The sequence below is a fragment of the Anolis sagrei genome, chromosome X (genome assembly GCF_037176765.1).
Source record: "Anolis sagrei isolate rAnoSag1 chromosome X, rAnoSag1.mat, whole genome shotgun sequence".
Taxonomy (NCBI): domain Eukaryota; kingdom Metazoa; phylum Chordata; class Lepidosauria; order Squamata; family Dactyloidae; genus Anolis; species Anolis sagrei.
The window spans coordinates 24,311,356-24,331,797 of record NC_090034.1 but is presented as its reverse complement, the minus strand read 5'-3'; the positions used below and the strand labels follow the sequence as shown (position 1 = coordinate 24,331,797).

The 20,442-nt window shown below is 41.5% G+C and overlaps 1 protein-coding gene across 3 annotated transcripts in view; it reads right to left on the bottom strand.

Moving 5' to 3' along the window:
- The window catches only part of CPPED1 (calcineurin like phosphoesterase domain containing 1), a 51,659-nt gene that overhangs the window by 20,646 nt on the left and 10,571 nt on the right, over positions 1-20,442 (bottom strand). For all 3 annotated transcript variants that reach the window (XM_060786347.2, XM_060786346.2, XM_060786348.2), the window contains exons 2-3: positions 19,373-19,591; positions 3,303-3,725 (exon numbers count right to left, since the gene is read on the bottom strand). In XM_060786347.2, the coding sequence (XP_060642330.2) occupies positions 3,303-3,725; positions 19,373-19,591 (642 nt within the window). The remainder of the gene's footprint in view (positions 1-3,302; positions 3,726-19,372; positions 19,592-20,442) is intronic.

Sequence of the window (20,442 nt, the reverse complement as noted above, 5' to 3'; positions counted from 1 at the left end):
CAATTGTCCATAGTCTTTAAGCATATAGATGCAGTCCAAACTGTATAACTATACTAACTGAAGTCTGAAAGGAGACACACTACATCCCCCTCCATTGAGGTCTAAAAGCATACTGTATAACAAAAATGGAGTCCTGTGTCTGAAGTCCCTCCCACACCAAAGAGGTAGAGTCAAACTGGCAAACCAAAATGTACATGCAATATAGGTTAACAATTATATCCATTTACAAACAGTTAGTGGAGGACAAAGGACAAGAGGGATCCTCTCACATCTGCAGAGTCTACCGTATACCATGCGGCTGTGGACAAGTCTACATAGGGACCACCAAACGCAGCAGCATTGCTTAGACACGAATCAAGGAACATGAAAGGCACTGCAGACTAATTCAACCTGAGAAGTCAGTCATAGCAGAGCACCTGATGAACCAACCTGGACACAGCATGTTATTTGAGAACACAGAAATGCTGGACCACCCTGACAACCGTCATGTCTGACGACACAGATAAGCCACTGAAACCCACAAGCATGTGAACAATTTCAACAGAAAGGAAGAAACCATGGAAATGAACAAAATATGGCTACCAGTTTTTAAAAACTCTAGAATCAGGACAGTAAATAAAGAGCAACACTCAAAAAACAGGGGAATTCCAGACAGGAAACAATCAGGGCCAGCTAGCACCTCCCAACAAAGGATCTCTCCAGGCAGGAAACAACAAATGTATTGTCGAAGGCTTTCATGGCTGGAATCACTGGGTTGTTGTAGGTTTTTTCGAGCTATATGGCCATGGTCTAGAGGCATTCTCTCCTGATGTTTTGCCTGCATCTATGGCAAGCATCCTCAGAGGTAGTGAGTTCTGTTGGGACTAAGAAAAAGGGTTTATATATCTGTGGAATGACCAGGGTGGGACAAAGGACTCTTGTCTGCTGGAGCTAGGTGTGAATGTTTCAACTGACCACCTTGATTAACATATAATGGCCTGACCATGCCTGGAGCAAACTTTTGTTAGGAGGTGATTAGATGTCCTTGTTTGTTTCCTCTCTGTTGTTGTGCTGTTGTAATTTTAGAGTTTTTAATACTGGGAACCAGATTTTGTTCATTTTCATTTCAGAAATGCCTCTAGACTATGGCCATATAGCCCGAAAAAACCTACAACAAACCAGAAAACAACAAAGCTTTGCAGTAGAAAGGCCATTCAATGCTAATCAAGCTGGTCAATTGCAACATTAACACTTGCCTCCAATAGACAAGAGTTCGTTCTCCTACCCTGGACATTATTCCACAGGTATATAAACCCCACTTGCCTAGTTTCTAACAGGCCTCACAGCCTCTTAGTATGCCTGCCAGAGATGTGGGCGAAACATCAGGAGAGAATGCTTCTGGAACGTAGTCATACAGCCTGGAAAACTCACAACAACCCAATGATTCCATCCACGAAAGCTTTCGACAACACACTCTCAAACTGTTTCCCATCCGAAATACTGTGGATGCCAACAAAATGATTAAACTGGCATTGCCTACAGCCTCGATAATTTAATTTTGGCAAAAACAGGGGGTTGTAACAGGCTAGGCTGCCTTTTAGATTTCTATTTGCCTCGTTTAAGCTTTTGGAGCTATAGAGAGAGGAGCCCGTTATGAAAAGTAAGGTCTGCCTGCTTCAGGAAGGGAGCCTGCCGAAGTACAAACAAAGGATAAACAAAGATAAGATGAAGGTAATAGCTAGCATAACAACAGTCCTGACAGAACAAGGTTACTGGCCGCAAGCCAGCAAAAATATCTTTGCACTTGTACACAAGAAAAGGAAGTACCAGTAGATTGGGAGAGAAAATGTAGCTCAGTGTGTACATTGTTTGAGACAGGTAGAACAGTAATGGCACCTGCCTGATCTTAGATGCCTCTTTTGAAAACGTGGCAGAGTAGGAGAGAAGGGGCTAAAAAGGTAGAAGGGGGCATCAAACCTGAGCATCAAAACACCAGATGTTGCTCTCCACAAACCAGTCCTCTTCTAGGTGGCTGATGACCCGAGCCCCCATCCCTTCCTTTATGAAGCTTGCTATTTACTGTATTGACTCAATCAAGTCTAATGCGGCATCGAATCCAATGTGCACTTCAAATTTGTGAAACCAAAAAATATATATTTGCACAAAAAGCGGCAAACAGCATGCTCTTTGCAATTTGGACAAAAAGATGTGCATTACATTTGCTGCAGACTTAGAATTCATTCTTTAAAAACAGAAGGGTTAGAGCACTAAAGCTTCCAGAAATGGAAAGGAAAATCTGGGTTGCATCTATACTGTAGTCTGGATCCACTTTAACTGCCTTGGTTCAATGCTATGGAGTCATGGGGACTGTAGTGTTACAAAGTCTTCAGCCTTCTCTGCCAAAGCCTGATGCCTCACCAAACTACAACTTCCAGGATCCAATAGCATTGAGTCATTAAAGTTGAGGCAACTTCTTTTGCTTTGGCTCAGCACCAAGATGACTGTATTCTGTGAATCTAATGCGCACCCTAATTATAGCAAGGTAATTTGACACCCCCCCCCCAAAGATAAGCATTTGATTAAAAAATAAGGTAATACCCAAAACAAAGGTTGCTTCATCAATTGACACTCTAGAACACTGCTTCTTAAACTGTAGGTTCCTGACCCTAAATGGGATTGATCCCTTTAGTCCACTGTTGTTGTTCTATTCCACAAACTTCGTTTTTGTGGCACAAACTATGATGAATTGGTTGAGACTCAATGATGATATTCATTGGAAAACTAGCCCAAAATGTGCTCCAGGATGATGCCCCTCCCGCAACGACAAAGTTCTTACGGTTTTTAGTAAGCTTTTCCCCCCGGTGCCCCTGGTGGTGCAGTGGATTAAACCGCTAAACTGCTGAACTTGCTAACTGAAAGGTAGAAGGTTCTAATCCTGGGAGCAGTGTGAGCTCCCGCTGTTAGCCCAAGCTTCTGCCAACCTAACATTTCGAAAAACATATAAATGTGAGTAGATCAATAGGTACCGCTCCGATGGGAAGGTAACAGCATGCCATGCAGCCATGCCAGCCACATAACCTTGGAGGTGTCTATGGACAATGCTGGCTCTTCAGCTTAGAAATGGAGATGAGCACCAACCCCCAGAGTCAGACAAGACTGGACTTAATGTCAGGGGGAAACCTTTACCTACCCTTACATAAGCTTTTCCCATGTTTTTGATAGAACCAATTAAGGAAATACATTTATCACCCAGGAACAAAAATCGCATTACATAATGTTATCATTTGCAACTTATTACTTCCCAATCCTAGGAAACACTGTACCTGCTTTGTGGAATTTCTCCAAGAGCTCTTGCCGGATGGACAACTCCAGGTTGAAATAGTTGTGATCTTCCGCTGGATCTTTCAGAAAGAGGGGGATATGCTGGAACACAACTGCGTGCTTGCATTGCCTTCCTTTGGCGATGGCGAGCTGCTGGTCGAGCCACGCATCTTGAGCTTGCTTCAGTTCCAGGCACTGAGAGCTATCAAAGTAAAGCTGAGAATTCAACACCAGGAAGAAGACTCCTCCAAGCCAAAAGCTGAAGTAATCATCGCCCCATTCATCACAATAACTCTGTATTGTTTCCGGAGTTGGTGTGTTTCCAAGGTCATGGTTGCCACTGACAAAAACAAGAGGGATTTCGGGGTTGATCTCTTTCAGGACATTTTTCAGGTCACGTATCTGCGCCTCCCTCCATGGTGTGCCTAGGAAAATCAGATTAATTGGGTATTATTATTACTATTATTATTATTTGCAGGAGCTTCAATGGCTGTGGTTCCCTTTTGACACGTGTCATTCTCACTATGCCAAAAGCTCTGGATTATAAGAGCTGGACAAAAGTGCAATTATCTTGAATGGCACAATTCAGCAACCTAAAAGGTGTGCATTCTATCCATCATTGGTTTTAAGGGGGTGGCCAGTTTCTTCTTGGAACGAGAGCTCTAAATGGAGTCAATTTACCATTTTAATTTGATTTGGCCAGAGTTAACAGAAATGAGTAAAGAAGGTCTGACTGATGTGCAAAAAAATCACTTTCTCAGAGTATTAGACGGGGCCTCACTGGATGACCACAGGCCAGCTCTTCTCTAATGTAGATCAACTTCAACAAGTTGTGATGATAAACTGTGAAGAAGAATTGCATCTTTGAGCTTACACAAGAAAAGTCGAGTGTAGGTGTAAATAAATAAAATGCCATTATTTGGGGCTTTAAAACCAATACCAGTGTTATCTTTTTGAGGAAGGAAGGAAGGAGAGTTGTGAAAGATGCAGTTTAATCAATTTGCATGATTCACAGTGACCATAAAGAAGTTGTCAGAGTCAATCCCTGACCTTCAAGTTGCCTCTCAACATTCAATGACCCCCATGAATTTCATAGGGGTTTCTTAAACAAGGAATACTCAGAGGTGGGCTTGCTAGTTCCTTTACAGCAGTGGTCCTCAAGAACGAAAATATGGTCCATGGCCTCATCATTACTACCCCGTTGCCTTGAAACCACGCAGCAACGAGAGCGACTGGTCTCGCAAAACCCTCTTATAGTGCTGAGGCAACAGGGATGTCAGGAGGGGAGAGGCTGAATACCTATGAAAAATTACTACTACCACATCAGCTCTAGATTATTAAATATTGTTTTCTGTGAGCGAGCAGATAGTGACTCTACTGGATGGCATATGTTCTGTATCAGAAACTAGAGCTGATGTGATCTATCCAATGCAATTTTCTGAATCAGCATGCCAAATAAGCAAAATAAATCTAAAGTTGACCAAAAACTGATTTGTAACCCTTTTGGTACTAATGCTGGAGAGTGGTCCCTAGCCAAAGTGGTCCCTGGTCAAAAAAAGGCTGGGAACCCACTGCTTTACAGTATAGCCTACAGCACCTTGTATGTATTTATTATTAGCTGAGGTATCCAGAGATGCTTGGGTTAGGTAGATTGGATGTGGGTGAACTACAGCTCCTATAATCTAGGTTCAATCCCCCCTAAACTCCTTCAATATGTTTTCTTGGTCATACTGGGTCTGTGTGCCAAATCTGGTCCATTTTCATAATTGGTGGGGGTCACAATGGTCTCTGGAAGTGAGAGCCATCTTGGAAAATGCATACAAAGAAAGATAGAAAGGTACATACATACATTTATATATTTTGACTGTTATTTATATAGATATAAATAATTATATATTTATATAGATAGGAGCTCCTGGAGGTGCAGCAGGTTAAATCACTGAGCTGCTGAACTTGTCAAACAAAAAGTCAGCAGTTCGAATCCAGGGAGCGGAGCGAGTTTCCACTGTTAGCCCCAGCTTCTGCCAACCTAGCAGTTTGAAAATATGCATATGTGAGTAGATCAATAGGTACCACTCCGACGGGAAGGTAACGGCGCTCCATGCAGTCATGCCAGCCACATGACCTAGGAGGTGTCTACGGACAATGCCGGCACTTTCGCTTAGAAATGGAGATGCGCATCATCCCCCCGGAGTTGGACATGACTAGACTTAATGTCATGGGAAAACCTTTACCTTTACCTTTATATAAATGTAAATAGATGGGATAAAGAGAACACCTGCTTGAAATCTTCCCCACTGTGGTGAGGTACATAGTAGCTTTGCTTCAATTATAACAATGTTTTTAAATTTGCATCTATACATAGAAGCTCATGCTCATTTTCTGCCATTATGCCCTTTGCCTTTGTTTGGAGAGATGCCTTTCACTTGTATTATTTGGAACGTGTTTTCTTAAAGACATGTATAAGTGACCATCCCAGTTTTTCCTATCCTTTTGGAGAGGAAAACCTGAAAATTGCAATACTTGGAAGTCAGAACAGGCAACATGTAAATCAGCTCCGGATTCTGATAAAAGGACAGATTGACAATCCAGCTGGGCATTTACAACTAAAGGGGGAAATTAAGCACTTTTGGTTAGTTGAGAAATGCCCATCGTTCCTTTGCTTTCAGCACTGCTTCTGATGAAAAGTGCAACATTTCGCCTGGGAATGCTATAATAAGATGCCATGTTTGATAACAATCATTCATGTTCTCTATTATGAGGCTTAGCGGGGCTGGCCAGCATTGTTTAAACCTGACAGCTTTGGCATAATTCTTCCCATCTGCCTTCTGTTCCTTTAAGAAGATAACTAGTTTTGATGTCGTAAAAATATCAATTTGTGTCATTTCCACTGAGCCGTATCATACTCATTATAGTCATGAAATTAAGGACTTTAACGTTATCTTGGCAGGTCTGTTGAGTGGAAGATGCTGACAAACGGAAGGCTCAAAGGCAATAAATTAGTATTTTCCACAGACAGTCAACCTTGTTAAAAGAATGTGGCAATCATGAATAAAAGGGTATTTTTCTCACTTGGAACATGCAAATAAAAAAAACCTCTAACATATGTCTTTGCTTCCCTGGTGATTGGTACAATTTGACATATTTTTTTAAAAAAAAACTTAGTGGAAGGTGGCTTCAAGCAGAAAATATCAGATAATCAGAAAATAAGCAGGTCAAGCTTCGCTATCTAGCATCTTTGGAGAAGAGCTAGAATCCAGGAATTCTGGCAGTGCCTAATAGAAATGACAGCAGACATGTGCCTTCTACAATATTCCCATTTTTCGCATTCACATTCTAGTCAAAAATGAATTGGAGTGATAATCTTTCCATCCCATGCTTAAGTTGATTGTTATCATTCAATGAATGTCTCCCCCTCTTCAGTGGGGGTGGGAGGGTGAGGAAGAAAGGGTTGCAAAATGACTCAGAAAGTTGAATAAAGAAGATATTCCTCACTAATCTATACTTAAGCATTGGGTTCATGGGTTATGTACAGATTCAGCATATCTTATTCAGAATTCCAGAATCTGAAATTGCCATCTCGGGTCGCTGCGACAGTGACATCTTTGTGTTGTCGAAGGCTTTCCTTCGACAGGAGCACAATCAATAAGAAAAATGGGGCTTGGACCTCAACAATAACACCTGTAGGGTGCCACACTCTCTAGTTCTTATCTTAGCCTAACATATCATTTAGTGGGTTGCTGTGAGTTTTCCGGGCTGTCTGGCCACATTCCAGAAACATTCTCTCCTGATGTTTCACCCACACCTATGGCAGGCATCCTCAGAGGTTGTGAGGTCTCACTAGGCAAGTGAGGTTTATATATCTGTGGAATATCCAGGGTGGGAGAAAGAACTCTTGTCTGTTTGAGACAAGTGGGGATGTTGCAATTGGCCAGCTTGATTAGAATTCAATAGCTTTGCAGCTTCAAATACTCCAATGGAGACTCCACCACAGACATCAGAAGAGCTGCAAGACTAGGAACAATACAGAAGAGTAAAGACAATAATCCACCCAGAGAAAAAGTATTTTTATCATACATCAAGGGAACCACTGACTGCACAAGGAAGCTGATGAAGAAACACACCCTACAAACTATCTACGAACCCACTAAAATAATCCAACAAATGCTACGTTCAGCATCCTCTCACTTTTGCAGGAGTCTACCGTATACCATGCAGCTGAGGACAAGTCTACATAGGGACCACCACATGCAGCAGTATTGACCAGGCACAAATCAAAGAACATGAAAGGAACTGCAGACTAATTCGACCAGAGAAGTCAGCCATAGCAGAGCACCTGATGAACCAACTTGGACACAGCATATTATCTGAGACCACAGAAATGCTGGACCACTCTAACAACCACCATGTCAGACTACACAGAGAAGCCACTGAAATCCACATGCATGTGGACAATTTCAACAGAAAGGAGGAAACCATGAAAATGAACAAAATCTGGCTACCAGTATTAAAAACACCCTCTAAAATCAAGACAGTAAATAAAGAGCAACACTCAAAAAACAGGGGAATTCCAGACAGGAAACAATCAGAGCCAGCTAACACCTCCCAACTAATGATTCCCCTGGGCAGTAATCACCCAGGCTTTGAGGCTGCAAGGCCATTCAATGCTAAGGTGGCCAATTGCAACATTCCCATTTTCCCTCAAACAGACAAAGAGTTCTTTCTCCCACCCTGGACATTATTCCACAGATATATAAACCTCACTTGCCTAGTTTCCAACAGACTTCACAACCTCTTAGGATGCCTGCCATAGATGTGGGTGAAACGTCAAGAGAGAATGCTTCTGCAACATGGCCAGATAGCCTGGAAAACTCATAGCAACCCAGTGACATCTTTGCTTTGTAATTGTTCATTGCATGTACTCTTTGGCACAATTTTTTTAAAAAAACTAGTGCAAAAGCATTACTTTCAGGCTATGTATATATACACATTTCATTATTTATTCATTTATTTATAATATTTATTGCCCGCCCTTCTCAGCCATATGGCGACTCATTATAGATGGGCTTGGGCCCCATCTACAAGATATCTCATTTTGTATGAACATGTAAATACAAGTACACTCTGTCCCCAAGTGTCAAACATCCAACTTACAAACGACTTATTGTTAGGAACGGTGCTGAGACAGCAGGAAGTAAGGGAAAGCTCCCCCTAGGAAGGGAATCCACTCCTGGAAGAGTTTTTACCTTGAGAAAAAGGGTCTCCAATGAAGCTTTATCTCCAATCTTTGTTCCCACAACAAGCCAAACTTTCCAAAATCCAGTTTTCACAAGGACAGAAAGTGAGGTGAAATCTTCTGAACAGGGGCATGGGCAGCAAAACTAATGTCACAAATACCCTAAAGCAGGCATGGGCAAACTTGGGCCCTCCAGGTGTTTTGGACTTCAACTCCCACAATTCCTAACAGACTCACCCCTCCGCCTCCCCCCCGGGAGGAAGAAAAGGGGCCTGAGGCTGTTAGGAATTGTGGGAGTTGAAGTCCAAAACACCTGGAGGGCCCAAGTTTGCCCATGCCTGCCCTAAAGGCACCAGATCCCATCTAATCTTGAAAGCAAAGTGGTTCCAGCCCTGGTCAGTCACAATGAATGCCTTCCGAAGTGGGAAATGGAAAACCACCTATGGATAGTCCTTACCTAGTAAAATAGCTGCCATTCAGGACTTCTCCCTGGAGGCATCTATTGCAAACCTATGTTTTTAAGATGTCGGCTAAAAGACTGGAAACCGTCCAAGTGAAATCAAGGAAGCAATAAAAAGTTGTATTGCTCTAGGATTGAGGGAAAGGGAGAAAAGGATCCCTTTCCCACCAAGGCACAAAGGAGAGGAGTATGATTTATGACCACAGGAGCAACTGGCATGTAAGCTTTTATAAAGGTATTTCTAGGGGGGATTTTCAGTCTTGACAAAAGAATGTGGCGTGCAAGCAATTCTGCTGTCTGTTAGCAATAAAGTACTTTCAGAATGACAAGACTTTAATCGAAAAAACAGTTAGTAAGCTAGGAAACCCTAACACTTGGCAGCCGCCATCTGTATTCTGCTAACAATTGGCAGTTTGAGATGGTACGGCTTGTGTGTAATACAGCAGAACACCTGTTTGAGGCTCCTCGACTTTTCTTTCAAAGATGTTCTTGCAGTATCTTATCTATTTCAGACTAAAACGTGGCAACATATGAATGCAGATTCAATTTACAGCATATGTTTTCTTTAAAGCAAGAGTGAGCAAAGCAGAAGTGGCATTCCAAGGTCTCTGGAAGGCTGTCTCAGTGGCGCAATGCGTTAAACCAGTGGTTCTCTACCTGTGGGTCCCCAGGTGTTTTTATTATTATTTATGATACTATTTATTTGGCCTACAACTCCCAGATATCCCAGCCAGTTTACCAGCTGTTAGGATTTCTGCGAGTTGAAGGCCAAAACATCTGGGCACCCACAGGTTGAGAACCACTGGATTAAACCTTTGTGTGGCTGAACAGTTGACCTGAACATTGGCAGTTCGAATCTGCAGGACGGTGTGAGCTCCCACTGTTAGCCCTAGCTCCTGCCAACTTAGCAGTGTGAAAACATGCAAATGTGAGTAGATACATAGGTACTGCTTTGGTGGGAAAGGCATAAGACGCTCCAAGCAGTCATGCCGGTCACATGACCTGGAGATGACAATGCAAGCTCCTCGGCTTGAAAAGGGAGAAAGAGCACCTCCCCAGAGACAGAGATGAACACCACCTCCAAAGCCGGAAATGAAAGGAGAAGCCTTTGCCTTTGTTTGTGTGTCTCATTGTAATTAATAAGGCATTGAATGTTTGCCGGTATCTGTTTATACTGTAATCTGCTCTGAGTCCCTACAGGAAGAAGGGCGGAATATAAATAAAGTATTATTATTTGAAACACAACAAGATGAGTCCACAGCAGACAAAATCACTCTGCTGGCTATTGTATTGGATCACACGTCGCACACTTCCCAAGTGGCTAGGACTGTGTGATGTATCGGTGAACAATGCATGTAGATCCCAGTAAGGTGGCCTTCTGCAGCTGGCAGAAGGTAATTTTGTCAGCACCGATTGTGTTTAAGTGCAGGCCAAGGTCTTTAAACACTGCACCCAGTGTGCCAATCACCACTAGGTCCACCTTGACTGGCTTGTGCCAGAGTCTTTGCAGTTCGATCTTTAAATCCTTGTATTGTGTCAGCTTTTCCAGTTGTTTCTCTTCAATCCTGCAACATCATCATCATCATCATTGACTCCCTAGTCCTCCATGGTTGCTCACCCATTGCCTAAAGCAAAACTTCTTAAATTTTGGGTCGTGGCCTGATTTGGGATCTCTAATTAAATATGGAGCCATGAAAAATTGTGTGGTTGTCGCCTAGTAGATGTTTTAAACATTTACATCAGAGTTTTTCAAACATTTCATGTTGGTGACACACTTTTTTGGTCATTTGCCACACGCTCATTCAGTTTCACTAGCAAACTAGAGGTTAAACCAGACATGTGCCAACTTGGGCCCTCCTGGTGCTTTGGACTTCAACTCCCACAATTCCTAACAGCCTCAGGCCCCTTCCTTTTCCCCCTCAGCCACTTAAGCTTCGGGCAATGCAGGGTACCCAAGCTCATAAATAATAAAGAGAACAAAACCTGTGCTTATCGTTGTGTAAGAACCACACAAAACTGGACGTGAACAGTATGCCACACACTTTTGTTGTTTTCATTTTGCATTATTATCCGCCTAATTTCATCCATCCTCCCAGGTGGCCGCTTGTCAACAGATTCCAGCAACAGAGAAGATTAGTCAACCAATTTAGGATAATTAAGCATAAAACCAAAAGAACGTCCTCCCACACAGAACTTGCAACGTGACGGCCCAATCCTTGAGGAGAACGACCCTCTATATCAGTCACCAACGTCATGCACAATTTCATGGTATCACATATCTCCAATGCCCATGTGAACTCTATTGAACCAACCCTAACAAAGACCTTCAAGTGTTTTATCTGTTTTTGCAATAAAATGTTAATTCAAAAATTTGTTTAGTTACAGAAACACTGATTTAACATTTTAGCATGATTTCAGTAACCACCAAAACTCAAATGCTTATCTTATTAATTAATACTATGTAACAAAATTTGGAAAAAAAATTCTTTTCCCGGTTAAAAGTGTTATTCTGTTTAATTCTGTAGCCCTTACCTTGAAAGTAGTTATTCTACTCCAGAAACTTTGTGGTTTTTGTGTCTCCCAATGTTTTTCAATGACTCTATGACAAGAGTCATTGAAAAACTAAAGCAAAATGGGCTACAACGTCCCTCCTGCAAAGTCTTTGCAGTTTTAAAAAATAGTGAATTTGGGAGTGCATCTGCCCAGAAAAGGGAGGCCACTTTCATCCCAAACACGCCACTCCTCTCCATCTCCATTTCACATTATAAGCTATACAAAAATAGGAAATAAAATGTCTTTTTGAATGTAGAAGGCAATCTATGAAAAAAATCCCAAGCACAATTATTGTTCATAGGGAAGTCAGTATTTTGTCACCAAAGACATGTAATGAGGTGGGACTCTTAAGTTTTGAGTCTCCTTTGGGGAGAGAAAAAGCTGGGTATACATAAACATAATAACAATAATGATACTACCATGAATTTGATGCTTTAAATATTACTGTTGCCTATGTGCTAGTTGTTCTATTTTATTACTTAGCTAGTAAAACATCAAACATCTGGGCATCGCCTAAGCAACGTCCTTGCAGATGGCCAATTCTCTCACACCAGAAGCAACTTGCAGTTTCTCAAGTCACTCCCAACATGAAAAAAATTACTTAGTCATCAATCATGAAATGTCTTAGTGAGAAAAAAAAAACAGTCTTCGTCAAGTCTGAGCATAGAAATTTCGCATTTTCCATTCCTGTGAATTTCTCCTGATATTTTGCTGGTTGCTTAAAATACTTGTTATTTTGGGGGGAAATAGCCTTTTGAATAGAGGAGGAACATAGAAAGAACATGCCTTGGCACATCATTAACCATCAACAAATGATGTTGTTAACCATGTCAGGAAAGCCAAATGCTGAAGTTTTGGATTTGGCTTCTTGACGGCAAAAGGAGATAAAACATGCCATTGAATTGCTAGCCAAAAAGGCTTCCTCTGTTGGAAATGGCAACCTTCTTCAAGCCTTCACTAGTTATTTGTAATGGATATAATTCAGATTGCTTACTGTATTGTATGTGTATATATTGGTTTGCAGTTTTTTCTTTAACTCTGTTGTGGGAAGGGCTGCAGATCATGTGATCAGGTCTGGGATTGTTCAGGACTCAGACTCCATTTTAGAACAGTATACTTCAGACTTCAGTAGAAACAGATGTACCCTTAAGGGCCTTTCCACCCAGCCCTATATCCAAGAATTTCAAGGCAGAAAATCTCATATAATCTGAGTGTTGACACAGATAACACAGTTCAAAGCAGATATTATGGGATTTTCTCGCTTGATATTATGAGAAACAGGGCTGTCTGGAAGGGCCCTCCAGACTTCAGTAGGAACTGTATGCTTTAGACTTCAGTGAGTACAGTTTGCTTAGAGACTCCACTGAACTTTCAGATTCTACAGAGACAGATTATACATTAGACTCTCAGAACAGAGATGCTTTAGATTATGGACTGTTGATTCAAGAAAGATGCCCTGTGTTATCTACACAGAGAAACTACTTCAATTCTATTTGTAAATGGATTGATATGCAAAGTACCTGTATGCTGAATACATGAAGTTTGTGAATAATTTTTGTCTCTTGAGAGCATGATTTAAAGGCAAATATATTTTAAGGGAGAATAGATGTTTGGGGGCAACTAAAAAAAACACTTCCGAGACTCTGCTGTATATGTGTGTGTTTTGTGCATTGGCATATCTTTGTCCCTAACTGTTCAAAGACATATCTAAGTACATCACTTTAACAGTTGGGAAACCTAATTGCCTAGCATGAATGACATTTTCTCAAAAGATTATGGCATCATTTCTCAAAAGGTTGTGACTTCTAACAAGGTCATGCCTTTTCAAAGATTATAAAATCTCCAAAAGGTTATTAATATTTCTATTTTCCAAAATCCTCCATATGAACAGGAGTTTACATTTTGAATGATAAGAATTATATGTCACTAGGAGGACAAGAGATCAGGATTCTAGAGATGCCTGGGCAAAACAAGGTCTAGATGATGGGAAGCCATGGTGCCCCTTCTCTTTTGCTTTGGTCAGACTTCACCAGTAGTAATACTGTGTCCAGTTCTGGGCATCACAATTCAGGAAGGATGTTGACAAGTTGGAATATTTCCAGAGAAGGAAATTATCAAAGATTTTGAAACCAAGCCCTATGAGGAATGACTGCGGGAGCTGAATCTGTTTAGCTTGGAGAAAAGACGGCTGAGAGAAGGGAACATGATAACCATATTTCAATATTTGAAAGGATGTCACATGCACTTGCCCCCAAGCAGGTTATGTAAGGGAATTCTCCCTGAAAGCTAGCTAGCTACCTACATAATAACAGCAAGATTATGCCTAATTATCATGGTGAAGGAATCTAGCCCAGACCTGCCACTGTTGACATCTTCAGATCTTCGGTCTCCTCATGCACTTGATTCCGCGCACACAAACATCCCTTTGAACATCACACGGTTTTATATTCTACAGTACATTGGAGTTCTCATTTAGGTCAGGAAAAAAATTCTACCCCATTAGCGCAAGTTTGTTTATCAAAGCACATGAGAGCTAATTGGGTTTCATTTTGTGTGCCTCCTTTTCCAAAAATGAAGCGGAGGTTCAAGGAATTCAAAGCAGTTTCTGAAATGAAATAGGTGAATACACAACAGTACAAAAAACATTCAAGAAGTCCTTTCTTAATGACACCGATAGCAGTAATATTAACATATAATATTAACGTTTCAACAAGAGCTGAATTTGTACATCTACTCTGATGGACCAACCTAGCAGTTCGAAAACATGCAAATGTAAGTAGATCAATAGGTACCACTCTGGCAGGAAGGTAACAATGCTTCATGCAGTCATTTATTTTATTTATTTACCACACTTTTATCCCGTCCTTTTTAGCCCGAAGGCGACTCAGGGCGGCACATAGACTGGCAACAATTAGATGCTGAACGCCCAAAAATACAGATTAAAACAGGTTAAATCACATAATAAAATTCAGATAAAAACAATTTAAAACTATAAAAATAAATGACTTCCGGGTTTAAATCCATGTCCATTTGCATTGTTAAGCTGTTCCATATTCATTCACAATACTGAGTTTATCTGGTTACAATGAGGTTCCAAAAGTTTTCTCAAAGAGCCAGGTTTTTACTCTTTTCCTAAAGGTCACGAGGGAAGGGGCCAATCTAATATCCCCAGGAAGGGAGTTGCACAGCCGAGGGGCCACCACTGAGAAGGCCCTGTCCCTCGTCCCCACCAAACGCACCTGTGAGGCAGGCGGGATCGAAAGCAGGGCCTCCCCAAATGATCTTATATTCCTGGAAGGTTAGTAAGGGGAGACATGTTCGCATAGATAAGTTGGGCTGGAACCGTTGCTGGCCATATGACCTTGGAGGTGTATATGGACAACGCCAGCACTTCGTCTTAGAAATGGAGATAAGCACCAACCCCCAGAGTTGGACATGGCTGGACTTAATGTCAGGGAAAAACCTTTACCTGCCATTACCTTATTCTGGTGGATTTTAGTTGATTAAAACTGTGCCTTTCTCCTGAAGAATTGACCCCCTTCGACACTGCCATATATTCCAGTTTCTGAATTCAAATTATCTGCTTTGAACTGGATTATATGGCAGTATACACTCATATAATCCAGCTCAAAGCAAAGAATCTAGATTCAGGAACTGGATTATATGGCAGTGGAGATCCAGCCTAAGATATTTATATATTTTCCATCACATACCACATTCTGAGTGTTTGGGTGTGAGAAGATTTCTGTATGAATGGATTGCGGTCTTTCTAGCACAGATAGAAGACTTTAACGGCATCTCTGCTGCAAGAGTGAGACTGAAGAGCATAAGAAGAGCCCTGATCGCTTGCGGTAAAATTAAATTGGTCTAGTATTTTGTAAAGACAGAAGCCTATCAAATTGCTTATGGTAAGCCTACTAGCAAGATATTTGCTTCTCTTCCACCTCGGGGTCAAGCTCATGCTCTTCATGTTTACTGAATTACTGAGTGTGCAGCCTCTTTGTCAGTCATGGAGGCATGCTGCAAGGGCTCTCCTTGAACTGTACACTTCTAGTTGCCTTCCAGTATGGTTTGCAATGTGAAATCTTTTACAGGCAGCCCCCAAGTTACAAACAAGATCAGTTTTGTAAGTCTATTCTTAAGTTGAATTTGTATGTAAGTTGAAACAGCCTCATTTTAAAAGTGTAACTCCAGTGACAGAAAGAGAGAGATATATGCTTTGGATCATATAGGGAGTTGTTTCTCTTGCTCTCTGTGCCTCTGTTCAGAAGATTTCCCCTCATTTTCTGTCCCTGTTATCATTGGATTTTGAGAATTGTGGCTTGTTGTGGAAACAAAGACTGGAGATAAAACTTCATTGGAGACCCCTTTCCCCCCTGATAATAACCCTTCCAGGAGAGGATTTCCCTTCCTTCCGAGGGGGAGATTTCTCTCACTTCCTGTTGTCTCACCCCTGTTCTTGTTATGTATTTATGTGTTGACCTCCTTTAATCTCCATTTACTGGCGTGCATAAATGATCTCATGATATTGTTATGTATTTTCTAATGGGGCCATATATCATTAGGAGGGGAAGACATCGGGATTCTAGAGATGCTTAGGTGGGGCATGGGCAAAACAAGGTTGGGAACCACGGCTCTAGATGGAGGGAAGCCATGATGCCCATTTCTCTTCTGCTTTGATCAGATTTCACTGTGTCAAGTTCTGGTCACCACAATTCAGGAAGGATGTTGACAAGATGGAATATTTCCAGAGAAGGACGACCAAGAAAGGAAGGAAGCGAGGGAGGATGGAGGGAGAGGAGGAAGAAAGAAAAGAAGAAGGAGGGACGCAAAGAAGGAGGCAAGGAAGAAAGGAAGAAGGGCATGAGACTGAGGGAGGGAGGAGGGGAGAGAGAGAGAGGAAGGGATGGAAACAAGGAACGAAGCAAAGAAGGGAGGGAGAGAAGGAAGAAAAGAAGGAGGAAGGAAAGGAAGGAGGCAAGGAAGAAAGGGAGGAAGGGATGGGACTGAGGGAAGGAGATGAAGGGAAGGAGGGAAGGAGGGAAGGAGGGAAGGAGGGAAGGAGGGAAGGAAGGAAGGAAGGAAGGAAGGAAGGAAGGAAGGAAGCTTTTCCTTGCGTTGAGCTGCTGTAAGCTTCGCTCTAAAAGTCAGCCATAGTAAACCAGGATATATTTTTTTTGTTTTGAAAACACAGGTTGCATTGACACAATGAAATTAAACTGTCCTGGCTCAGTGCAATGGCATTCCGGGAGTTGTACTTTGCAAGGTCTTAGCTTTACAGACCATATTTTAGTTCTCAGGGACCACTGGTGGTCTGCAGACCACAGGTTGGGAACTACTGCTCTAAGGGAATCAGTAAGCCTTTTGCCTTACCTTTGTTTTTAATATTATCCTTCTTAGATATGGTAGTAATGGTTTTTAGATCTTACTGTGGTCACTTGAATACAAGGGGAACTTCCTTCCATGTCGCCCTCGTTAGACACCATCAAAACTTTCTTAATATTGACTCAGCTGCCTACTCAGACACATGCTTCTCAATACTTGCACTTTCATGCTCCAAAACCTGTGTGTTTGCATGTATATGAGCAATACAAACAGAAGTAGCAGTTTTATTTACACCTTTCACACTCTGAAGCCTACAGGATCGCAGGTATTTCAGCAGTTTCAACAGCGGTCACAGTTTTATTTGCATTTTCACATTTCGAAACTCCCCTGCTTGCCAGCATTTGATCGGCTTGAATGGCAGCAGCACATTTATTTATGAAGCCTATGTGTTGGGAGATAATTGAACGGTTTTACTGGTGTCTCCCTCATCCAGGCTTTTATTTTTATGTGATTAAGCACAGGACTCTTCTCATACGACTCAGTAATTTTTCTCTTCTTTTTAACCAAGTCTCCCGATACTGCCATAATTGCTAAGTATCCATGCTCTATAAATTCTGGAATAAATTACTGTAATGAGATAGACAGAGAGAAAAATTCTCATCCAGCTAGCAAGACAGAAGACAAAATGAAGGCAAGAGGGACTAACCCAAAGGTTGTGGGTTGCTCTTTTTGCCTTGCTTGGAATGGCAAATGGCTTAAATTAGGAGGAAAGCGCCTCTGTTTTAGTTCTCTTATTCTCCAAAGAGATGACCATTAGCTTACTGTTACTCTCACCAACAAGGAAACCAAAGAGTAAAGCAATCTTGGCTGCCATACAAATTAAGCAACTGTTTTCACAGAGACATAGGGATTAATTTAAGGAAATCTCTTCACAGCAGAGTGATAAATATTGAAGGGCAGCTGCTCATCAGCAGCCCCTATGGCCATGCCCTCGAGGAGTGTCAAAAATGCAAGTAAAAATCATAAATCTTAGTTGGAAATTATCCAGAGGGTTATCTAGTCTATCCCTTACCACCGAAAGCATCACTGAGAAACTGGAATCCAGCCTCTGGTTAAAAACCTCCAATGAGCAAGGGATACCTTATTAAGAATCATGGACAACAGATCTTAATGCTGTTGTCCTATTAATATTTACTTCGAATCTCCATTCCTGTAATATGAATCAATTCAATTTGGTCTAGATGCTGTAGTAACAGAAATAAAGTTTGCTACATCCTCCCAGTTTCATGACATCAAAGAGAGGCTGATTAGGTTTAAGCAACCCCACCAACCATTACACTGTCCTTCTGATGCAACAAATAATCATAGAATCATAGAGTTGGAAGAGACTACATGGACCATCTAGTCCAACCCCCTGAAATGCAGGAAAAGCACAATCAAAGTACCAATTACAGCGACATATAACCTTCAACATATTGCAAGGGACTGCAAAACTCTGGAGAGGAACATAAGGAATCTTGAGCACACGTTGTTATTTTATCTATCCTTCCTGCTGAAGGATATAGACCAGGAAGAAGAATGCCAAAAGTGAACAACCATTTCCGCAGATGGTGTCATCAATGATTTGGCTTCTTGGGCCATGAACTTTCATGCAGAAGGCCTTCTAGCAACTAAAGGCCTTCTAGCAAATCTAAACTAGATTTAGGCAATGTAGAAGGTATGTTAGTTTAAAAGGGGAAAGGTCTATTCTCCTTGGTAATACAAGTAGTCCCCAAGTTATGAACATGATAGGTTCTGTAGGTTTGTTCTTAAGTTGAAGTTGTTTCTCAGTTGGAACAGGTACATTTTTGAAGTGTAACTCATATCTCTCTCTCTCATTCATACACACACACACACACACACCCCAACACATATATTAACCTCCTTTTCTGTCCCTATGATAACTGGATTTGGAAAAATGTGACTTGTTGTGAAACCAAGGATTGGTGAGATGCTTCAGTGGAGACCCTCCCCCTTCCCCCACCACCGATAAATCCACTCTTCTAGGAGTGGCTTTCCCATCCAAGGGGGAGATTTATAGCACTTCCTGTTGTCTTAGCTCTCTTCTTAACTCTGAGTTGAATGTAAGTCAGATGTCTGTAACCTGGTGACTGCATCCATTGTATTTTCAACTGTATTGCATATATATGAGTGAGAGAGAAAAAATGAATGAAAATAAATAAAATGCAATCAAAATTGTTTTTTCCCTCTAGATGTTTTAACTGCAGCTCCCCTATCACTTGAGGACTTCTTGTTATCAGCCACCTGGTTATGGCTTCTGGGAACAAAAGGTAAAGGTTCCCCAAGCCCTCTTAAATGAAAATTAAGATTCTGAGAATACAAGCATATCTTTATACAGATATGCTTGTGCAGCTATTGATGTTGTATGTTGTCCATCGCTACAACTAGAGCACACTTAGAAGAAACAGCTTTACCAGTTCACTGTTTACCCATCTCACCTGGCATGCCATGTACAAGATCCCCACATAGGACCAAGAATTTTGGTTTAGGGTTCAGTTGGTTAATGGCTTGCACTGCTTGCTGAGTTAATTTGAGCTCCTCCTCCCATTCGTCGCCTCCACTATTGCAGTCACCAATGGCATAAGCTTTCATCAATCCAAACTGCGGATCAGCTCCTTGAATAAAGTAGAAAGGGGTTTTCCATTCTCGTTCTGCATCTAAAACAATAAATTGGGTGAAATGAATGTATCTCCATAAATGTTTTTAAAAGTATGCCACATCTTACGGTAATTATAAAGTACCAGCAGTGATTTTGTAGCAATGTATAATACAACACTGTCTTTAACCATTTGCATGTGTTGGGTGTGTGAATTACGTTGTAAGGGCAGTCACCAAGTTATGAACAAGATAGGTTCTGTAGGTTTGTTGTTAAATCCAATTTTTATGTAAGTTAGAACAGGTACATTTTTGAAATGTAACTCCAGATATACACACAAACACACACAATAAAAGTGAAAAAATATGTATGTGTGCAAGTGGCCCACTTCCACAGACAGGCTCTCACTTCCACAAACAGCTTTAACCCACAGTGCTGAGGGGCCACCAAAAGCCCTCCCTCCAATGACATTTCAGGTTATAGCAAGTTTCATGCACATGTAGCCCAACCCCTGCCAATGTCCTCCCCGAACACCATACTGCCCACCATGCAAGGAATGCTTTTATTCAGAGACAATTTCATCCTCAGTTTTACGTGTTCTCTCCACAACAGACATCCCAGTGTTTCTTACTCTCTCCATTGGTGTGGAATTTGCATGATCCCACCCACTGCCTTAACCCTTTCCTACTCTTTTCAACTGTCTGCACAATAAACAGAGCAGACTGTGCAAAAAGAATCTGTGAACCCCACCTCCTCCAAGACAAACTGAACCACTTAAATTAGGCTTTACTGGCCAATGGAGACTCCACCACAGACATCAGAAGAGCTGCAAGATTGAGAACAAGCCAAGAGAGTAAAGACAAAGATCCACCCAGAGGAAAAGTGTTCTTGCCATACATCAAGGGAACCACT